This window comes from Caloenas nicobarica, chromosome 9, assembly GCF_036013445.1.
Source record: "Caloenas nicobarica isolate bCalNic1 chromosome 9, bCalNic1.hap1, whole genome shotgun sequence".
In the NCBI taxonomy this organism is placed as follows: Eukaryota; Metazoa; Chordata; class Aves; order Columbiformes; family Columbidae; genus Caloenas; species Caloenas nicobarica.
This window is the reverse complement of record NC_088253.1, coordinates 4205013-4225419: the sequence shown is the minus strand read 5'-3', so window position 1 is coordinate 4225419 and position 20407 is coordinate 4205013. Positions and strand designations below refer to the sequence as shown.

The 20407-nt window shown below is 40.3% G+C and overlaps 1 protein-coding gene across 1 annotated transcript in view; it reads right to left on the bottom strand.

Annotated features, from left to right (window-relative positions):
• Positions 1-601: 601 nt before the first annotated feature.
• Positions 602-20407, bottom strand: part of ADCY7 (adenylate cyclase 7) — a 28905-nt gene continuing 9099 nt past the window's right edge. The window contains exons 7-26 of the mRNA XM_065640703.1: positions 20186-20313; positions 19773-19931; positions 16227-16359; positions 14752-14937; positions 13807-13850; positions 12888-12968; positions 11931-12003; positions 10825-10922; positions 10026-10110; positions 8625-8762; positions 7416-7478; positions 6787-6825; positions 5476-5639; positions 4793-4874; positions 4074-4229; positions 3255-3401; positions 2728-2835; positions 1817-1931; positions 1049-1173; positions 602-932 (exon numbers count right to left, since the gene is read on the bottom strand). Coding sequence (XP_065496775.1) covers positions 786-932; positions 1049-1173; positions 1817-1931; positions 2728-2835; positions 3255-3401; positions 4074-4229; positions 4793-4874; positions 5476-5639; positions 6787-6825; positions 7416-7478; positions 8625-8762; positions 10026-10110; positions 10825-10922; positions 11931-12003; positions 12888-12968; positions 13807-13850; positions 14752-14937; positions 16227-16359; positions 19773-19931; positions 20186-20313 — 2271 coding nt within the window. The 3' untranslated portion in view covers positions 602-785. The remainder of the gene's footprint in view (positions 933-1048; positions 1174-1816; positions 1932-2727; positions 2836-3254; positions 3402-4073; positions 4230-4792; positions 4875-5475; positions 5640-6786; positions 6826-7415; positions 7479-8624; positions 8763-10025; positions 10111-10824; positions 10923-11930; positions 12004-12887; positions 12969-13806; positions 13851-14751; positions 14938-16226; positions 16360-19772; positions 19932-20185; positions 20314-20407) is intronic.

Here is a 20407-nt window from a genome sequence, read left to right as displayed (position 1 = left end):
CTCCCCAAGTGCCCTCGCAACGCAGGCACCTGCAGAGCTCCTGACACGAGCTGCTGTCGGAGCCCGTCTGAGCAGCGCGCAGGACAAACCGCAGCTCCTCAGGGCTCCTCAAGATCGGTTTTCTTTAAATTTAAAGCCAGACTTGTAAAAACAAAGGTCACTTGATAAAAAGTGCATGCAGGTACCAACGACAGAGGCACAGAAATATGAAGGAGAACACCTCATACAATGTAAACACCGAACTAGAGGTAAGTTATTTCTGAACAGCTGTGGGTCATGAAAACATTTGCATAATACAAGGTACTACTATGGAGGAGGCAAAGACAATAAAAAAAGTGATCCGATACTGCGCAATTAATTCTTTTTTTCCAGAGGAGCTCAGCACAATTAGGTATCTGGAGTGGAGCCGTGGAACATTTAACGGGTAACGAGCTCTGCAGCGCACCCGCGGATGGTGCCCCTGCAGCTGCCAAGACTCCCACAGTGCACGTAAGGAAAGGAACTAATGGAAGATGCTTCGTGGCAGTTCCAGGTAAATCCTCAAATTATTTCAGGAAAAGGTAGGTGGTTTTTTTTTTCCAAGAGGTGCTTGCATGTCTTCTGGGAACTTTTCAGAACTTCTTTCCAAAAAAAAAAAAAAAAAGTCATTCTCTTATCTTGAGATGCAGAATAGGAATAGTATGTATTTGTTTTTAGAATAATGTCCTTCACATAAGGAGGGAAATTCTAAGTCTTCACAGAAGGGAGGCAGTTCTAAGTCTATTCTGATTAAGTTCATCGCAGCCTCAGTTGAGGCCCATGCCTTGGGATTTGGCCGTCTCGGTGCACACAAAGTACGTCCTCAGCTCTCCCTTGCCTTTGACGTTGATGAGTCCCCTACATTCACACGAGTATCCCAACTCCTGGAGTATATTACTCGTTTCTTCTGTGACCTTTGTGTGAAAAGAATTAGAAAAACTCTTATGAAATTCTTCTGGTTATTCACATTTTTAAAAAATCCATAACCAATTAGAAACGATTTCTGAGACGCCGGCCGGCTGATGTTTACCTGGATTTTCCCGAGCTCCCCCGTACTCTCCATCCGGCTGGCGACGTTCACGGTGTTGCCCCAAATATCGTACTGAGGTTTCCGGGCACCGATCACACCGGCGATCACAGGGCCGTGATTTATCCCTTGGGATAAACCAAAGCGGGTGTCATTACTGAAGTAGAAAGTTACGTGATAGCTTCATTATTAGCCATAAATCATGAGCTTCAGGAAAACAAAACAAAACAACGTAACCCTGCAACACTTTTCCAGTACTCAGTATTGCCTCTGTTCCATCAATATCCGTACTGAGGCTGAGGAGACGTGAAGGGACTCATTCATTGTGAAATGGGAAGTCCCAGAACGAGCTGGGGCAAAGTTCATGCCGAAGCAAAATTCTTTGAACATATCGAAATAAACATCTGTATAATGACAATACTGGCTTTAGTCAACAGCTAAGAACAGGGTACTTCACTCCTCGTCCGTACCCATTATCTTCTCCAAACTCATCCAGCTGCAGTGTCCGTATTGCTCCCTCCAGTGATTAAAAAAGCCCACGCGTGCAAGCCTGGCCTATTTGAGAAGCCTGGCCTATTTAAGAAGCCGGGCCTATTTAAGAACCTAGACTAGACGACACTCCCTCAGCTACTCAGCATTTCATAATAGTCCAAATCCTGTGTTGGATGTTAAGAAGGGCTCCCCAGCACTCAGCAGTTCCCCAAGTCACCCCACCTCGTTTGTAATTTTTATGGAGCTGCAGAGTTCATGTTCTCCACAAGCACAACTCACCAACGCGTAAGCGGAAATTGTTGAAGGAATGTCGGTTGATGCCGTCCAGTTTGCTCATCAAGGCGATTCCGTACTCCACCATGATCCCGATGTGAGCGTGCTGTCTTTCCTTGTCCTGCGCAATTCATGACACTGATTAACGATCAAATCACAACGCAGGCGACCATTCCGAACCAGTACTATTAGTGAATTAATCATCTGTTTCTAAGGATGAGACCACTCAGCCTTGGAATGGTGCAGAATCACACAGTTCAACAAACATTCAAACTGGTTTTAAAAAAAACACATTAAATTCAATGGGAATGGCTAGGAGGTGACAAGTGTGATACAATCAAATTTTATAACAAATTTATGTCTGTCCTTCAGGATTCCAGATTTAATTTTCCGTTTTGGACATACTACACACGTGCATCCCAACGTCACACACAAACCTGCTCCAGTGAATGTGAGCCCGAGTACAGAAATGGGTTTTAATTCTCCCGGGTAACAAACAGGTTCAGACTCAGAGATAATGTGGCACCTGAAGATTCTCTTTTCTGTGCCAGCTCTCGGGGATCACAAAGAGCTCCCTGCCCAGTTCTGAAACAGCCTTCGCTTTGGTGGCCATTCTTTGAGTTCCCTGTTATCAGGGCTATTCTGCTATGCATCCAGAAATGCTAATTGTTGGCATCAAAGATTAAAGATGTAAAAGATATGCTGGGTTTACAGACTTAATAACCGCTTACAAAAAAATTGAACTAGGAGATAAACGGTGAATTCAACAGGAGACAAACTTTCATCATCTTTTTCCGCATTTCAGAAAGACACTCTCGGTGATTTACTTCCTTTGTTATATCACGTTCCGTTCCGTTACTCCGAAACGCACCTGCGCGCACAGTGAATCGCAAAGGCAGATTTCAGAGCCAACGTACCTGGTTGTTCTCTTGGCCCGGCGTCACGCTGAGCCCAGCTGCTGCCATGTAAGTGCTTCCAATGGTTTTTATTTTTTCCACACCGCTAAATTTGGGTTTTAGCAAGAGCTGTTTGAGGGGAAGGAAAATAGATACTTGAGACTTTAATACTATATTTCAGTGTTTAACCAGAAACCTCACACTGTCTACAATAAGCATTAAACATCTTTAGGAATACTATCAGCCACATGAAGGTTAGATAAGAAAGTACCGAGTTTTGCCCTCCCGGCTCATAGGAGAAATAAAGCGTTGAAGTACTGAAATAGGACTGAAATTCAGGACTTTCAAACCATACTACTAATGCATTAGATGATGTAATTGAAAAACCCCATCAGATGGGAATGTATCTTTCAAGATTGCGAGGCTGAACTCAGAATATCAGTTCAGTGTAACAGCCTTTTCCCCCCTCTAATGCTCACAGATGTAGTAAACATTTTATTTTGCAGTAAATCTGTAATCCAGTCCGTTTTTATCAGAAGCTTAATTACCTCATCAAAATCGGCAATGATTTCATTTAACAGCCGCAAGCATTCCAGGCCTTCTTTATTGACATCGCATTCGGTGTAAAACACCTTAAAATCTGGTACCGACGCAAACATGACACAGACGCAGTCGTAAGATTGATGGTACCAATCCTACAGGAAAAATACATCCACACCTTGGCAGCAGCCGCCTTCCACCACAGGTGCACAAAACTACGATTGCTGTTGGAACCAATTATCAAATTACAGTTTTCCTACCAAGTCAACTATGGTACTTTACAGTGAGTATATTTTATTAGAAACACAAACGAAGTTGATTTGCCTAAGGAAAAGCTGAGATATCTGTGTGTCTGAAAGATTCCCAGCTATTCTGGACAGTGCCCATCCCATGTGAACTCAACAGTACTTATTCTGACGACATACTGGCTGAGTAAGATGGATGTCTTAAAAAAAGAAAATCATCATTGTCGATGAACTTCTCACTGGGGTTGTTACCAAGGAGATACTAGCTGTTCCTCAACCAACTTCTTTCCAAAGAAGGCCTCTCTTCACCGGTAAAATGTGGCCTTGGGAAAGCAGTAAATCCTTTTTAAATATTTGCCAAACTCAAACTGTGTCCCAAAGCTGAACTACCGATTCTGAGAACAGATTGCAGGGACTGACACTAAAAGCCTGCATTTTTTTAAGGCCATCTGGGTAGCAGATTCTTGGTTTTACATAGGTCTCGGGACACAAACAGGAGGCAGCGAGTGCAGAACCTTATCGTCTGTGTGCTCGTTAGCCTGTCGCTCTGTGTCACCAACGCCAGGTTACTATAAAACAAACCTCATTTCGTTTGTCACCAATGAAATAGGCAGCAACGTGTGCTGGAAGGACGTTTTCCAGCAAAAGCCTGTTAACATTCTCCATCGTTTCAAACTGCTCGTGTTCTTTTTTGAACTTATTCTTCCACAGACAATCCAGTCGACAGTAATAGTCAATCTGCAAAGGGACCAAATATGATAAATTAAATCCATCTAATATCTCGCTAAAAAATCTTAGTCAATTTATTCAAAGACTGTAGTGGCCATAAAGTTTCTTCAAGGCCTTTTGAGCCTATATAGTTACAAAAACGTGCTTTGAGAATGCAAGTCAGAAAAATATGAAGCCGTCAGTATGAATTAATGCCATTTGGATACCATCAGGTGTATTTACTAAAATGACATTGTCATAGTACGGTGATTATTTTTATCTTGAATTACTGCCTTGATTTAGGATGAATATTGACATATAAATACAGAGAGATCCAAACTGGAAGAATTTGAAAGCTCTGACTTCTCTAATGCAAACACTATTGAAAAATATAAAAATGTTCCCACTCTTTCATAGTAAAAATTTTTGCATTATCTGTAACTAAGTACATTATCTACAACTAAGTACAAGAGTATTTAAATATATATATACACACACTAATTTAGTGCACAATTTCAATGAACAATACTTTTGCATTTTATTTAAATTAACTTGCTGCAAGTAAAATAACCTATTGCTTTTTACATACATACCTGTTTTGCAAGTAAAATTAGGGTTATGTAAAACAGAACCAGATACAAATTAGTCATTATCCTTGGCTCTTTGATGAAAAGCCTGAAAACAAGAAAGCAATACAAGAAGTCATGTGTATCTGTTAAGAAAATCCACCTGTTTAAGGGCTGGGGACAGCAGGGGACAGCCTCTGTAAAATACATTTATCCACGGCTTCAGCTATCAGACTACGTAAGAATCTGAGAAACAGACTAAAAATGAACAGTAAAACTCTTCCGCATATGATTTCTCTTAAGGATCAGGCAAATTGCTGCTCCTATTCCAAACAGGTGTAGTGAGGTAGGAGTTGGCTATCCTATTGACTAGCAAGGGCTCGCAAGCACAGCTTGGGCACCAGACGCTTAGCAAGGCTTTTCTTCATAATTTAACAGATCAACCTTATTATGAGAGTAATATGCTACCCCCAAGCTAAGCTTCCAGAGATCTCAGAAGCCATATTACAGAATTCTTCAGAACACACACACACATTCTTTAAAAGAAGAAAAGAGAATATGATCCAATATGACTTCCAAGTCATTAACTTTACAGAAAGGTTTGTAATGTCTGACATGTATTATTTTGGTATTTCAGTATTCCAGTACAAAAATCTAACACCTCCTTTAATAAAACGCTATTGTCAATTATAAGAAACTTCACACTGCACCTGGTGCTGTTGCCATAGAAGCTGAGGTTCCTGTGCTGAAGGGTGTTAAAAATGATGAGGTACACAGTCACAGCAATGGACAGGAGGAGAACTTTGAGTTCGAAGCTCATCTGAAGGAATACCGAGCAAGCGATGAACCCCAATATGCAGCAGTAAGCATAATACTGTAAAAGAAGAATTTAAAAAACAGTTCCATTATTCGGGCTTCATGCATGAAAGACTTTCAAACCATAGTAAATGCTCTAAGTTCACAATCATTGTCATTTAAGTCATTTAACTTGCTAAATACACCTAAAGCCTTATTTTTAATTGCACTAAAAGGCTGAACTTAATACATTTTAGTTCACTTTTTTAATTTGTAGAAGACAAACAAAGGGTTTAAACAAAAAGCATCACACTAACATAAGCAGTGTCAGACAAAAACTGAAGAGTGTTGAGAATTTATCTTCTGAAGTCTATTAATTTGAGCAACGCTTCATTTAAAGTTCAAGCCTAACCTAAAGTAGGTCCATAGTCCAGCAAACAGGCTCTGAATCAGAACTCCAGCATTCTGCTCCTATTTCTGCCAGTGCTCCCCTTTGTAACCTTAAGCAGATCCCACATTCCCCTCTCCCCCACCTGTTACACATAAAGACTGTGCCCTGTTGTCCAACCTCAGACACCGCTCCTTTGTAAGAACTTTGATGCTAATAAACCTGATCAATTCGGGGCTGTTATCCACTGGAATTACCAAAAATCCCAGGAGAACCCCCAGTTGAGGGGAGGTGCCCAAGGTCAGCACATGGCTGGGGGTGAGATGCTGCACCAGCAGACTTTAGTCTACAACCAACTCCAAAATGACCTCAGCTTCTACCTCTCCGGAGTTTATTTCTCTCTATGTACAAAGCCGAGTTTTTCATGCATAATAGCACAGGCCTACCAGAGATCTGGGAGGTTCTTAGGAAACGGGGAAGATTTCTGCTGAAGTGAATGAAAGCAGAACAATTTATGGGCAACTCGGGATCAGAGCCTGTCTAGTGATGTGTTATCCCAATTTTGACATCCTAAAGGCATCGAGTAACTTCCAAAAGGTAATGGGCACTCACAGGTACAACCCTGAAGCCAAACCTCTGAAACAGAAACCACTATGCAGAGAACACCGACATTGCTCTGTTGGCCATTTAAGCCCTTTCGGTCTATCATGAAGAACTTTTCTGCTCCCAGATACCTAAAAAAGCTGTGGTTTATACAGCACCAGAACCCGCCAGTTGTCAGTAACATACACAATATCCAGAGATCCGTGTTTTAAAGTAACACGTATTCACTACTTACAGTTTCCTCAACACAGGACTGAGTTGTGTTTCCGAACGGCTGATTTACAGACATGCAAGAAGAGAAAGTTACCCAATAAGTACAATGTGCATTATGTAAGTGTAACTCAGCGTTTTTCATAAGGACTTAAATGAAAAGGTCCTCACACAACCTGCTGCGCATTGCTCAAAAATGTCATCTAAAGGCGCAGCCAGGTGACAAAGGAGCATCCCAAATGTCGGATGGTCTCAAACTAGAATGCTCCTTTGGAATTAAAGGGGAAAAATGAAACGCTCAGAAATAATCCTTCTGTGTAGTTATACATGCTGGATCTATCCTTACAGAAATGCCAGAGAACACCTTGAAAAGGCGAGGAGTAATCAAAATAAGCCAAGAATTCAGCTTTATCCACGGGTACTCCAGATTTTTGGAAATCTCTAAAAGATGCACAGTAGAGCCACAGTTAATGATAGAAACTATCCCTAGAACTGCCTTGTGGCAGGAGTAAATCTTTATGTTCAATGATTTAAAAATTCTACCTTTATAAAAAGATGAAAAGATATCAAAATGCTACCATTCATCTATATTATACACACTCTTCAAAACTCATTTCATTTTAATCTTAGGAATTAAGACAGCACTCTACTCACATAACTGGTAGCACACAGGTCATTTGATCCAGTAAAGTTTGCAGGTTTGTTCTTTTCAGTTGTCTGATTTATTAGGAAGAAAAAAGAATAAATTTTAAAAACCCCTTCACAACAAACAAATGACCATAGAAACTTGTTAACAGGTTGTAACCAAGTTTAAGGTTTTTTTCTCCATATATTGTACCGTGAGTCCTGATCTGGTTGCCCTTTCAGTGCTACTGCAATATAAATGCTGAAATATAATGATATCGCATATAATTTTATTAAACATATATGTACACGCAAGGTGCAAAACGCTTAAAATTGCCAAGTATTTCCTTATTTTTTATTTCAGGGTGAATTTTCCTATTCTGGCTGTGCTAACTGGCACAAACACGTGGTTCTGTCTCAGGCCCTGTGTGACAGCGGCTGCTCCTATTTCTTGGGGGCTGGCTGGTGGTGCTCACATGACACCATTGATTCAATTCAAGGACCTAAGCCAGCAGGAAAACAACTCTACAAAAGAAAATTAAGCATTTTCTGCAGTAGATCCACCAGAAGAAACTCCCTGTGGAATCAGAAGAATGGCACATATGGGACCAGAAGGACATCACTTTTAGTAGAGACAGGTTTAACATGGCATGCCATATCAAAAACCACAGCAGAGTGCTCTTGGTTACTCCAAAGGGCTGATTTTCAAACGTACATACCCCAGGTGCAATACAACACTCCAACTAAAGCTAAAAGACAAACTCCGTTTGCCTCTTAGCCTAGCAGTAGCTACCCAAAATGTCTTTGGTTTTACAAGAGAGCCAAGCGATGTTCTTCCCTCCCCCATCTGTGTGATTACTACCTAGTGCAAATAAACTGCTTAAAACTTCTACCCAGTGCTGCCAGACACTTAAACCCACATTAAAAAACAGAAGACAACCTTAGTGACGATAGTCATAATCAACAGTAATTATAAATGTCATCTTGAAAGCAAGAAAAGGTGACGTTAAATAGAACTCAAGGCTCGCGCATTAATTTTTAGTTCTACAAACTGGGAATTTTTACTTTTAGTGCTTTTATTAATACATGGCATCGTGCATTATCCTGGTGTAAATCAATCCTTGTGTTGCGAATTAAGAAAAGCGGCAAAAAGCAAGGTGCTTGAAAAGAATACAGGGAGTTACTTAAACTGTGGGTGTTACACTAAGTCCACAGAATAAAGATAATGCGATTACTTACCAAATTAAAAATGGCTATAATCAGCAGGGCACCTATAGTGATGACGGCCAGAGGAAGCCTCAGCAAAGGCATCGTTTCCACCTTTTCGGAGACAGCACAGAGACGGCGCAGGAAAGGCCAGCGTTCTGAGCAGCACTTCTGCAAACAAAATCGGTTGGTTTCAGTAACATGGATAACATTTTGATGCATGGAAGAAATATTTTTAATGATAAAATAAGTTTTCCCCGCAGGAGAGTGTCAAGAGTCTTCACTGGAATCCTAATCTAAAACTCCAAATCTAGTCGTTCAGATTAAATGCCTGATGCCTTCCTTTTGAAAAAAGGGCTGGGTGCTACAGTTTTCTTCTTTAAAAGTACAAAATTATGATCCGATTCAAAGTCCTAGAGAATTATTACTATAAATATAGTGACAACCTATGTTGCATTTTTAAGAGAGCTATAACGTTATATTTGGAACTACATTTTCAGATGACTAAATAGAAACCAATCAAAGCCAGTTCCATTTCTTGCCATCCTAATATGCTCCGTTTGCTGTTATAGAGAAAAACCTCCAGTAAATCACAAACTGTTAACAATTTCAATCCTTACGCAAAGATGCTACACCAAAATACTCCCCGTGTAAAACTCGAGTCTGATGCAATTGCAGTCTTGCAATTTTCTTTTTATTTTCTCCATGTGTTTTTACGTATGTAGAAACCATACATGCATACATATACACACACCTCTCTACACAGATATATACAAATACATATAAAAATCCATCCACTCATATATATATATACACAAACACCATACATGCCATCTAACTGTACTTTTAAATTAATCATAAAACTTTATCCCACGTACAGAATGCAATTTTTAAACAGTAATTGCCTACATTTAATAATGCAAAGAAAAAGGAACTACAAATGTAAAGCGTCCCAATTGATGTAATGGTGAATTTGGACCTCTAACAGCTATGAAATTGCTGCCAATAAATTATTCGTATGCGTGTAATTTTCACGGAGCTTTACAAATGATTATGAAAACTAATCTTGCATTCAAGCTTATTTTGATATTTTTTCCAGTATAGAAAATATCAGGATGTACAAACAAAATTACTATTAAGGACAAACATAAAAATAAACTCAAAAAACCCCAACCCCACTCAGCAAGTGTTAATAACTTCCTCCTCCTTCCTACCCATCTATTAGGGCACCCAAATAATTCTGAATTACAGTGAGAACTTTCAGACCTGAAAATCAGTTTCAGGCAATTAAATCTCCTGGGAATCTGAGGTTCAAGGCTCCTATAGCTCCTATTGAAATTAAGGGCTTAATTCAGCATCCTGAAAGATAGACCAAGTTGCCAAATGACATCCATCCACTTTTGAAAAGAACGAAACTTTTAAAAATAAACTTACCATACACTTCTCAGCAAAGCACACAAACAAAATAAGTACAATGATGACTGCAACAATGCCAAAGGAAATTCCTAGTTTTGCAGTTCTGAACAGAAAAGAAAGCATTAAACAAGTATTAAATGAAAAAAAAAAATATTTCAAACTGCAATTCAGACTAATGTTTGCTAACAGTTTTTCTCTAAATTGAAATACAATTTTTATTCCAATATCACTGGATAACCACAGCAGTGCCCAGGTTCTTGTTGGTCTGTTGCACAAATGCTAATTTAAGATATTCTTCTACTCGTCGTCAGCCTGAACTACCTCGTGCACAAACCACATGGAAAAGGCACCGCAACAGCCATGGAAAGCAAATACCATAAACTTCAGAATTATCAAACCACTTTCCTGGAGGTGCAAGAAGCTCCAGGTTCCCTCCTCGCATCTCTACAGAAAAAAGGATCATTGAGCACATTTTAAGCAACTAATCCCATTTTTCTATTGCTCACTCAATGTGCTTGCAGCCAACTATTCTTATAAAATAGTATTCCTCACTTAACTGAGCATCTTCCTGTGTATACTAAGCAAACACAATATTAAAGAAATATTTCTATTTTATTTCCATACTAATATCTAGGCTCTTAGGCCAACAACATGAATGCATTCCTTTATTAAGAGGTAAATTAGTCCTAAGAGGTGTATGTTTCCTAAATGGAAACCCTCAGGAACTCCAAAAGACTTTTAAAAGTTTCACACGCGTGAGTTTCACTTTAGCTCTCGGTTAATTTTAATTGTAAGTTATTAAAATACTGACACTTACTTTGGCATTATAAACATCTGTATCAGAAATATGCAGAGGAACACAAAACTGGCACATGCAAAGTAACTCTTCAGTTTTGGAATAGGAATGGTGCGATACTGAAACACAGATTATAATAAATCTTAAGGAAAATGCCAGGGTTTTTTAAAATTCTATTACATTTTTTTATGACATATATCTGCAAATTTATCCTGTACTATTAAAAATATACACAGAACTAAAAGAGAACAAAAGAAAACTACCAAATAAAATTAATCTGAACATCTGTCAAGAAAAACTTTAGCTCAGTCCAAAGGACAATTTCAAATTTAGCAGGAAATCCACCGAGTATGTAAATAAGCACTTCACAGATGCACATAGTCCAAATCCTTACAAAAACGAATATACACTGAAGTAAACCTAAAGTGTATTTACACACCAGTAACTACATCCAGTACACCACAGCACAGTAAATTAAATTAGAGTATTCAAACAGAGAAAGTACACTGTACCTAACAAATAACAGTGTTATACTTGCAATGAAACAACCACAAAACCCAGAGCATTTTCATTCCCTGCACCAGGGGAGGTTGAGGTTGGATCTGGGGAACAATTTCTTCCCCCAAGGGCTGTGGGGCATTGGAACAGGCTGCCCAGGGCAGTGCTGGAGTCACCATCCCTGGAGGGGTTGGACAGACGGACATGAGGTTCTCAGGGACAGGGGGCAGTGCCAGGGGCGGGTTATGGTTGGACTTGATGGTCTTGGGGGGTCTCTTCCAACCAAAACGATTCTATGATTACGGACGATTTTTTTTTTTTTTTTAATTTTCATTACTTCTGAGAGAAGTTCTTCATATAGTAAAGCTGCCAAACTCCTGCTAACTCCCTTACGACAAGAATCTCACCCCAGATTAATCTCCTTTAATCTGCAGAATTAACATTACCAAGAAAGAATGACCAAGTCAAACAAATCATGAGATCTGCTTTCCATTAGTTACCAAAAATCTCTTTGGACATGCAGCCACCTCCAGAATCCAGTTTCAGAATGGAAACAGTTTCAGAGATATTCTTATGCTGCTCCAAAGTGCATATCAAAGACCAAAAAGGATTATTTTGCTCTTACCAACCTCTTTTTCAAGACCAGGTTCTGCAAAAATCAGTGAAAATCCACAGAAGTCATCCGATTTGCCACACCACGGGCTGCATTCAAAGAGACACACGTCACAAAATGTTCACAACATGCCAAGGAGAGCGTGCAAAAGCATCCCTGGAGTAGGGACTGCGCAGGGCAGGGGCGAGTGCCGCTGATTTACACACACGTGACAGCAGCAAAGTACAACAGCAGATGTCAGAGGCGGCTCAAAGCCTCCAAAAACTGCCCCTAAGTAATATCAGGCCACTGTCAGGAATAGCTGAGGTACAGTGGTAACAGTCATCTAGATGAAAGAGTTTTTCTTCTCAAATTCACTGTTTTACATTTGATAGAAATTTAAATACTGCATTTAAAAGATTATTATTATATAATTAGATAATCATTATTATTATTAACACAACCACCACCACCATCGCCTAAGCCTGTCTGCTCTTAAATGCAAATCTAGTGCCAAATGCACCACCTGCTACTGACAGACCATTTACCTTCAGTGAACCAGACACTGAAGCAATTTTATTATTACCCACAAAACCTTATTTAGACTTTATACGTAGGTTTTGTTCAGGACTGCACCCCATTTCCTGACACTTCTTATTTTGATAAACAGAACGCAAACATTAACTTCCTATTGGCTCGTTACTTCGGACAGCCATCAGGATCAAAGCAATAATTTTGCTCTTTCATAGCACTACGCCACATTGAACAGCTAGACTAACCATTGGCTTCCTGCTGTAATAACGCAGTAACAGTCTCGCATTCAAATTAAAACCAAAAAGGAACTAAAATAAGTAAAAAGGAGACCAAAAAAGGGCAAGACAGAAACCCTGCTAACTTCTTATTTTTGAGAAGTAAATTTTATATCCAGACTTAAAACTGAGGACGCAGATTATTCCCAAAGAAAATATGAAGAAAAAAATAAAACACTGCATACTTAGTTGAACTGAGGCCCTCGATGGTCGACATCATTTCATCATAGATATCCTCCTCTATCCTTCCTTTCTGAGATGAATTTCTGAGAAGGAAACGAAGCCATGTCACAAATGCTGTTCAGAAACAACTAACGGCTCCGAGGCCCGTGCCTGCTCAGGACACAGCGGCGTCAGTCACCACGAAAAGGTTGAACAAGAATGTTCCAAACTGACCAGCACGTCCAGCCAGCAGCACTGCACTAACGTTTCTCTGGTCACTCCAGTCATGCCTTTTTCAAGACAATATTTTGACGAACTAAGAGAATGCTTCACGAGTAAAAAACTTCTGCTTGGTGACTCAGCGGTACAGGTGCCATGATAAGCATTTCTACATATAGTGCCAATTTTTTATTACACTACAATGGCATACATTAGTACTACTAACCAAAGACACATTTTGTAAAATATAATATATATTTACCCCTAATATTATGTTTAACTGTATTTATCTTGTGCTATGATATTTACAAACAAATCTAGCATCTATGAGTACAAAACGAAAAGCTGAGGCAGCACAAGCGGTTACAATATATACATGTTTACAATATAAGAAGTATTTTGATTTGTTTTCCACTGCTCTTAAGGTCTCTTCCCTACTCACCTCCGTTCTGCTACAGTCCATAAAGCAAAATGCAACCTGAATGACTGAGGGGCCAGTGAGATGAAAAGGGTGGGAGCTCTTTTTAGAGTCTGATAAAAATGACAATAACAAATGTGAATTGAGAAGCCTTTTAAAGGCCAAAGATTCGGCTTAACCATTCTAATGCAGGAACGCGGTACACACAGTGACTAATCAGCCAAAAGATCGCCTGCTTACAGAACACTGAACTGCAAGAGGAGCACAGGATCACGTACTTTAAGAAAAGAAAGTACCGGACGAACCTGTCAGAAGTTCTCTGGCGCCCAGTGGAACACAAAGGTATTTCCTAAACCACGTAAGGAATTAAGAATAAGTTACACGAGTCAGTAAATGGCAAACAACTACTGAAAATAAACTTCAGGAAGCTGCCAAAAACATTCTGATACGCAAATAAAAATCAAGAACCATTCTCAAGTAGAGAAGCTACAATATCAATCCTTTCCAGCAATGTTTTCTGCTTTAACGAGTGAGCATTTTCTGACCAATAAAAATTTGTTACAAAACAACTGATCTCCCTTATTATTTTTCTGCACACACTGAAATAACTAACATCAGCAGAGGCAAGTAGACTGGAAACCACTTCCACAAACCAGAATGGACGGACACTTAATTAAAACTTACTACAGCTGGTCATACAGCTTTGCTGCGCCCCCAGGAGCACACCAAAGAGCATGCACATCTCCTCCTTTTAGCTTTTGGGGAGGTCAGATGGAAAGTAAAATGAGTTCTCTTAAATTTTAGTATCTTAAAAATCTTAAGAATTCTTAATCTTGAAAATTCTTTCCTGATAAAATCCTGTCGCAGGCAGAGCACATGCAGGGACTGCTTATTTTCTATACATTTTAAATAAATGTCGAGTCCATCAGAGGCTGGGATAAATTCTCTTTTTTCCAAAACCACATGTAGCAAGCAGGACCCCAAGATGGAAAAACATCAGGCAAAAAAAGATACTTCCTAAGTTTTACTTTGAAGTTTTACTCTGAGTGTAGCATGCTAGAGTTTGAATAACGTTCAGTTCTGACAGAAAGAGTTGTTGCACAGATATCTTAGTTTTGTGTACACATTTAACACCAAGAGTAGTAGAAGAAATTCAGCTACAACGACCGAATCGGATTTCGAGTTTCACATCCCGGACACGAGGAGCAGTTTGCAAACTGCAGGGTGACAATCCCTACTCCAAACCTCACCTTCCTTCGCCTTCCTTGTGAACTGGAAGAGTCGCTGCTGACGCTTTCTCGGTGGTTCAGGTGGGCAAAGGGCCGGGCAGCTCCCCAGGACTCCAAATAACGCGTCATCCGAACGGACGCACGCATCTTCAGCCCATCATTAACTCGTGTTTTAGGGAGATGGTTGTTTGACCCGCACTGTTTGGACTAACAGAAAAAACACACTCGTTTAGAAAACAGAAAATGATACGAATTACAAAGAGATGAAGCTCTTGTGTACTTGAGTAGTTTAGGACTATAAAATTCAAGCTATTTAATAGGACTCTGAACACAGATCAGCATTGTGTCAGCCAACCTTGATTCCTTTATCTTATTTAATTAATGTGAGCTAAAGCAAATCATGACGTATTTGCTCCAGCTGCCTTTACAAGCCTTTGCTTGTACCACTGCAGCGTTCAGTCTTCCTGCCTTATTTAAGATAATGCGAGAGATCGCAGGATCTTACGAACAGATAATATTTCCTTGCAGTCAGCACAGCAGCGGGGGAAAGAGATTCCCAATTCCTGAGCTGGGGTGTATCAAAACAGTGGCTGGGAGAAGATCCCACAAATGACAGACTCGACATTAGATTATATCCCTCCATCAGAGGTGAAGAGTCAGGCAATGTATACAGGGTGTACCCTTGTGGGTCTAAAAGGCAGCTGAAACTACGGAATCAACCGATACATCAATGACTGGTTATTCTTTAACATCTCATAAGTATCTTCAAGTGGGCAGGGACCATTTTCATACACTTAGATCCTCATTCTGGGACTACATGCTGTGTACATGTGGAGGGGTGCAGTGTTCAGTACATAGAACAGGCAAAGGTAAGACTGAGTTGTTGCTAATTAGAAGTGCCTCTGCACTGTTCTTCCTGTTAAGATCCTAAAGGAAAGAAGTTCGTAATTTTCATTCTTTTCCTTTTGAAATATTTTACTCGTCAACCACAAGCTGACCCAAAATAGCAATTTGTTTGCAGTTACCAGGCTGTAAAGGGACAACCAACAATTGCTAACTTTACACCTTGAAAAAAAGGTGAATCTCACATCTAAGGTAGTGAGGAAGAAGATCCCAGAAGCTATTTTGCAGGGAATATTCTATCTGAAAGTGGCCACGCAGCACATGTATTCTTTTATCACTTCATTCCACTTCTTGACTTGGATCTGAGAGAGACTCGCTTCACGCAAATACATAGTCAAACAGGTATTTTTGCTCTATGTGGGCCATATGAGAGGTTTCAGCATAACGCTTATTACTTTCAAGCCAATAGTCATGTCATAAAACAGTAGGACGTGCTTTAGATCTGAAGTCCCAAAGCCAAGCTACTCAGATGAGTCATACCATGCTTTAATTATGTGCCTGGATTAAAACGGTGTATGCATCACAGACATCTATGCACTTAAAATGTATGTATATATTGGAATAAATACACATGCTTAAAAACATACGCATACCCTTGGATCAACCACTAAGTAGGTTTTGATTTTCATGGATTCAAGGTAAGGATCCCTCAGGTGTCCATTCCCTTCTTCTACTTCATAAGCTTTGCCCAGGTGATTCAACGTTGCTTCGGTGATGTGAACACGGCTGAAGAAAGAGAGAAAGAACAAGAGACCCAAACACTTACAGAAAGGTCACATTAAGCATTTCATTTACATTTCAATGGCTACTGCTGACATCGCTGCTTTTCAGCCACCTTCTGCTTTGGCAGCCAACTGCAAAATCCTGCCAGTACTTAAAAACCATCTTCGCAATCCTTTGCTGCAGTTCTTTGTCGCCCATCTTTCATAGCAAGTGTGCTAAATAACACTTCCCAGAATGAGATGGTATCAGCATAAAATTAACTTGAAATAACCAGAGACGTACAACAAACAAGCAGAAGTGTGACCAAAGGAGATCTGATGACTGACAAGGCAGACAGACTCACAGGCAGGTTGTTTCAGATGGCAAGAGCTGTGATGGAAGCTCAAAACAAAAGTGAGGACTGCCTAGAAATGCATGACGAGGGGAGGAGATGGCTACAAAGTCTGGCAGGAAAAAAAAAGCTAGAAAAGGTTTATTGTTAACTAGCAGGATAATTCTGAAAGTCTGTCTTTTTGACTGAAAAAATCAGAGGAGAACGTAACACAGCAACGCACTTCTAAGGGAGCAGCTGGTATTTTTCTGTACTCATTTACGCTTTCCCTTAAACATCATTTAGTTCAGTATCCCAAAACACGTATTTCTACATAAATAACAAGTAATATCTTTCCACAGAATTTCTCAACAAGAGACTTGACTGCGTTAACAAAGTAGCATTTCTTATAGTCTGTTTTCTCATTGTTCATCTTCCCACAGCTTTCCTCGCTTTTCTTTGGCAGGAGGGGTTAATCACTGCGTTGTCAGTCCTACAATCCATCAGCACGAGCTGGGAACAGGCCGTTTCCCCGATGGCAGCTGACAGCGTGCAGCGCTCCCGCCTAACCCCAGAGAGCAAGGGGATCGCCGTCCCGTCCGCCTCCGCTCCATTATGCTGCGCAGAGGTTTGCCCAAAGACCTGGAGACCACGGGCTCAAATTTTTTAATTGTTACCTTGATTATGCAGTTTTGCAATTGAGGCAAACCTTTAAATCTGTTCTTTTAAAGCTGGCTCTAAAGCATGGTTTTCTCCTACAGGGACTGAGACATACCGGGCGATGTCTTTATTAACTGAGCCATAAAACACTGTCATGTACCGCAGCAAGTTTCCTGTGGTTTTCCACTTATCTCCAAAGGCAGCACATTTGTGCACCATCGACCATTTTCCATTTTACCAGGCTTCCTCTTCCCCAAATCACACATGTCAGGTCTTACCGCAAACTTCTTTCCATTTAAATGACTGTGTGGATGATGTCTCAGCAGTTACTCATGCTTACTGGATTCCAGGATCAGCACATAATCCAAAGTGCTTCTGCTAAAGCTGCCTCTCCAAGACAAGCTGTAACACGCACTGTTGTACCTACCGCACTGGTACAGAACACCCAACACACTGCACTCCATCGCCTACGCCAACAGGCCTGAGAAAATAACCTCTTCTGATCTTTCAGGCTTTTACATATTAGAGAGAACTGGTCATGAATGCATTTTTAATTTTGCTTTTACACTAGTCCTTTCTGCTTTACTAGTGTATTACATTGTTATGAATGCAAACAATTTTTAAAATCAGAAAGAAGATGAACAAGGATACTCCGTTGATGGAAATAAAATATTTGTAATGACAGAAGTTTTCCTTGCAGCCTTTCAAAAGTCTTTAGAATTTCTCCAGGGAAAGGGCTGTCGGGCACTGGAACAGGCTGCCCAGGGCAGCGGTGGAGTCACCATCCCTGAGGTTTTCGGGGACATGGGGCAGTGCCAGGGCTGGGTTATGGTTGGACTCCATCATCTTGAGGGTCTCTTCCAACCAAAATGATTCCGTGATTTACAGAAACCCAAAACATGCATACTTCCTATTTTAAAATAAAAACCTCCAAGTGCCCCCAGTGACAAAACTGTTGCTTCCAAAGGAACAGGACTATCTAACATTGGAATGGGGAATCCCAGACACATGTTTTTTTCTGTAGAGCAGGAAAAAATATAATGTTTGCATACCAAATATAAACCCATGCTCCCTGTAAGGCTCAGTCTTCCACAAAGGGAAGGTTTCCTCTGCCTGGTTTTGAAACACATGATAAGGAGTGCTTGACACGTGTAGATATAGGAAGTAGTAAGTGTAATGTTTCAGAATGAGGCAGCCAACCTAGACCTGCTTTATTCTTTAACAGATTACCAAACATAAGCATGAAGAACACAATGGAATAATCAAAGTTTTCAAGATTAGACAATGGTCCTAAACATGACTAAGAAAACTATGTTTTCATGCCATATTCAGAGTCATGTAGTTTGCTTTACCAACAAAACAAACTTTACAACTCTGTATTCTTGTTTAATCACGCTGAGTCAACACACTAAAACACTCAGCCTGGATGGTATTGCAACTGTCAGCCAAGCTCCAATTAGTTTTCTTTCTGTTTCAGTCCTCAATGCAAGAAAATAATTTGATATTCATATCCCCTTACCACTTTGCAGAAATTAATTTTTAAGTTACAAGCATATAGCTAAAAGCTGTCTGGGGCATAGAAATAATAAGAAACCCTGTAACACCACTGGTTAGAATCACTTTCCAAGAGAAACCAACACTTTGATGCTTAACATATATGCACGTGAATGCCAACTCAGAAAAAAAACCAAGTATGCTTTCCTAAATGAGGAAAATACAAAATGCTGGTGTTTAAAAAAATAATAATAATAATAAGTGTCCTTTTCAACAAGTGTCTTCAAAAAAGCAGCACGAATATCAACCTCAGACCCAATCCTCTGCACTGGCACCTTCCATTGCTGCTCTGCCTCAGCTCTGCCACTCGGGACGACTCAGTCACTTTCCCGTTCTGCCCATGACAAATGCTACATCAAGAGAACACACAACCACCAACAGCTCCAAACTCTCCTTGCTTGGATGCTCTTCATCAGGCTGCATTTTCATTTCTGAGCTGTGTTTTCTTGGAGGAATGTGGTGGTGAATACAGAGCTAATATAAATCAAGTGGGACTGATCGATATATCAACAGAAACAGTAGGTAAATGTGCAGCTTTGCCTTGTCAATATAAGTAGCACAGCTATTCTTCAGCTAAACTTACAAATATAGTATTATCCCTGTGTACAACATGAATTAACTAAGTCAACAATGTGCTGCTGACGACGCTCAAGTTTCTCCAATGAAAGGAAGTCCAAGCAGCAGTCACCTAAGAATAGAATTTCATAGTTCATTGAAAACACAATCAGAGAATATTAACATTTTACAGCTCTGGTAAGTACACATTTGTTCTATTTTCATCATCCCATTATGAGGATTTGTGTCATGGCACAGTTCCAAATTCCAAACTCATAAACCAGGATTACGGAAACCACGATGACGGAGGGAACCGGCACGCAACGCAGCTCCTCACCCCGGTACACCGGCAGACTCCATCCTGTTGGCCAGGGACACGTCGTGCGACCAGACGTCGTACTGCCACTTGCGCAGGCCGATGACGCCGCACAGCACGTTCCCCGAGTGAATGCCGACCCGCATGTTGATATCCACTCCTGTGGCTTCCCTCACCTGCCTGGGGAGCGAGCAGGGTATTTATTAGAGCAGCAGCTACACTTCTGATTTTCTCTCCTCCTCCTGGAGGTCCGTTAAGGTTTAGTCTCATTATACGCTTAGTGCGAAGACAAGAGACAAACTTATGACCTGATGCATAACTATCCAACTACAGCTAATAAATACATTTTGAACGTCGACAAGAAAACTAAGAATGACTTTATTCAATATCTTCATAGCCTTGGTACATTAAAAAGTGTTCTGTGCTGTACTTACTTTATTGCTTCACACATGTCAAGTCCCATTTTAACGCAGTTCCTGGCGTGAACCGGCAAGGACACAGGCAGGCCTGAGACACAGTAGTAACAGTCTCCCAAGATTTTTATTCTCATGCATTCGTTCTCCTGTGAGATTACAGTAAACACATTTAACAGGAAAAAATGAACTGCAAGTAGGATAATGACCCCAAAACTAGGACTTCTGTATATCATTTTGAGA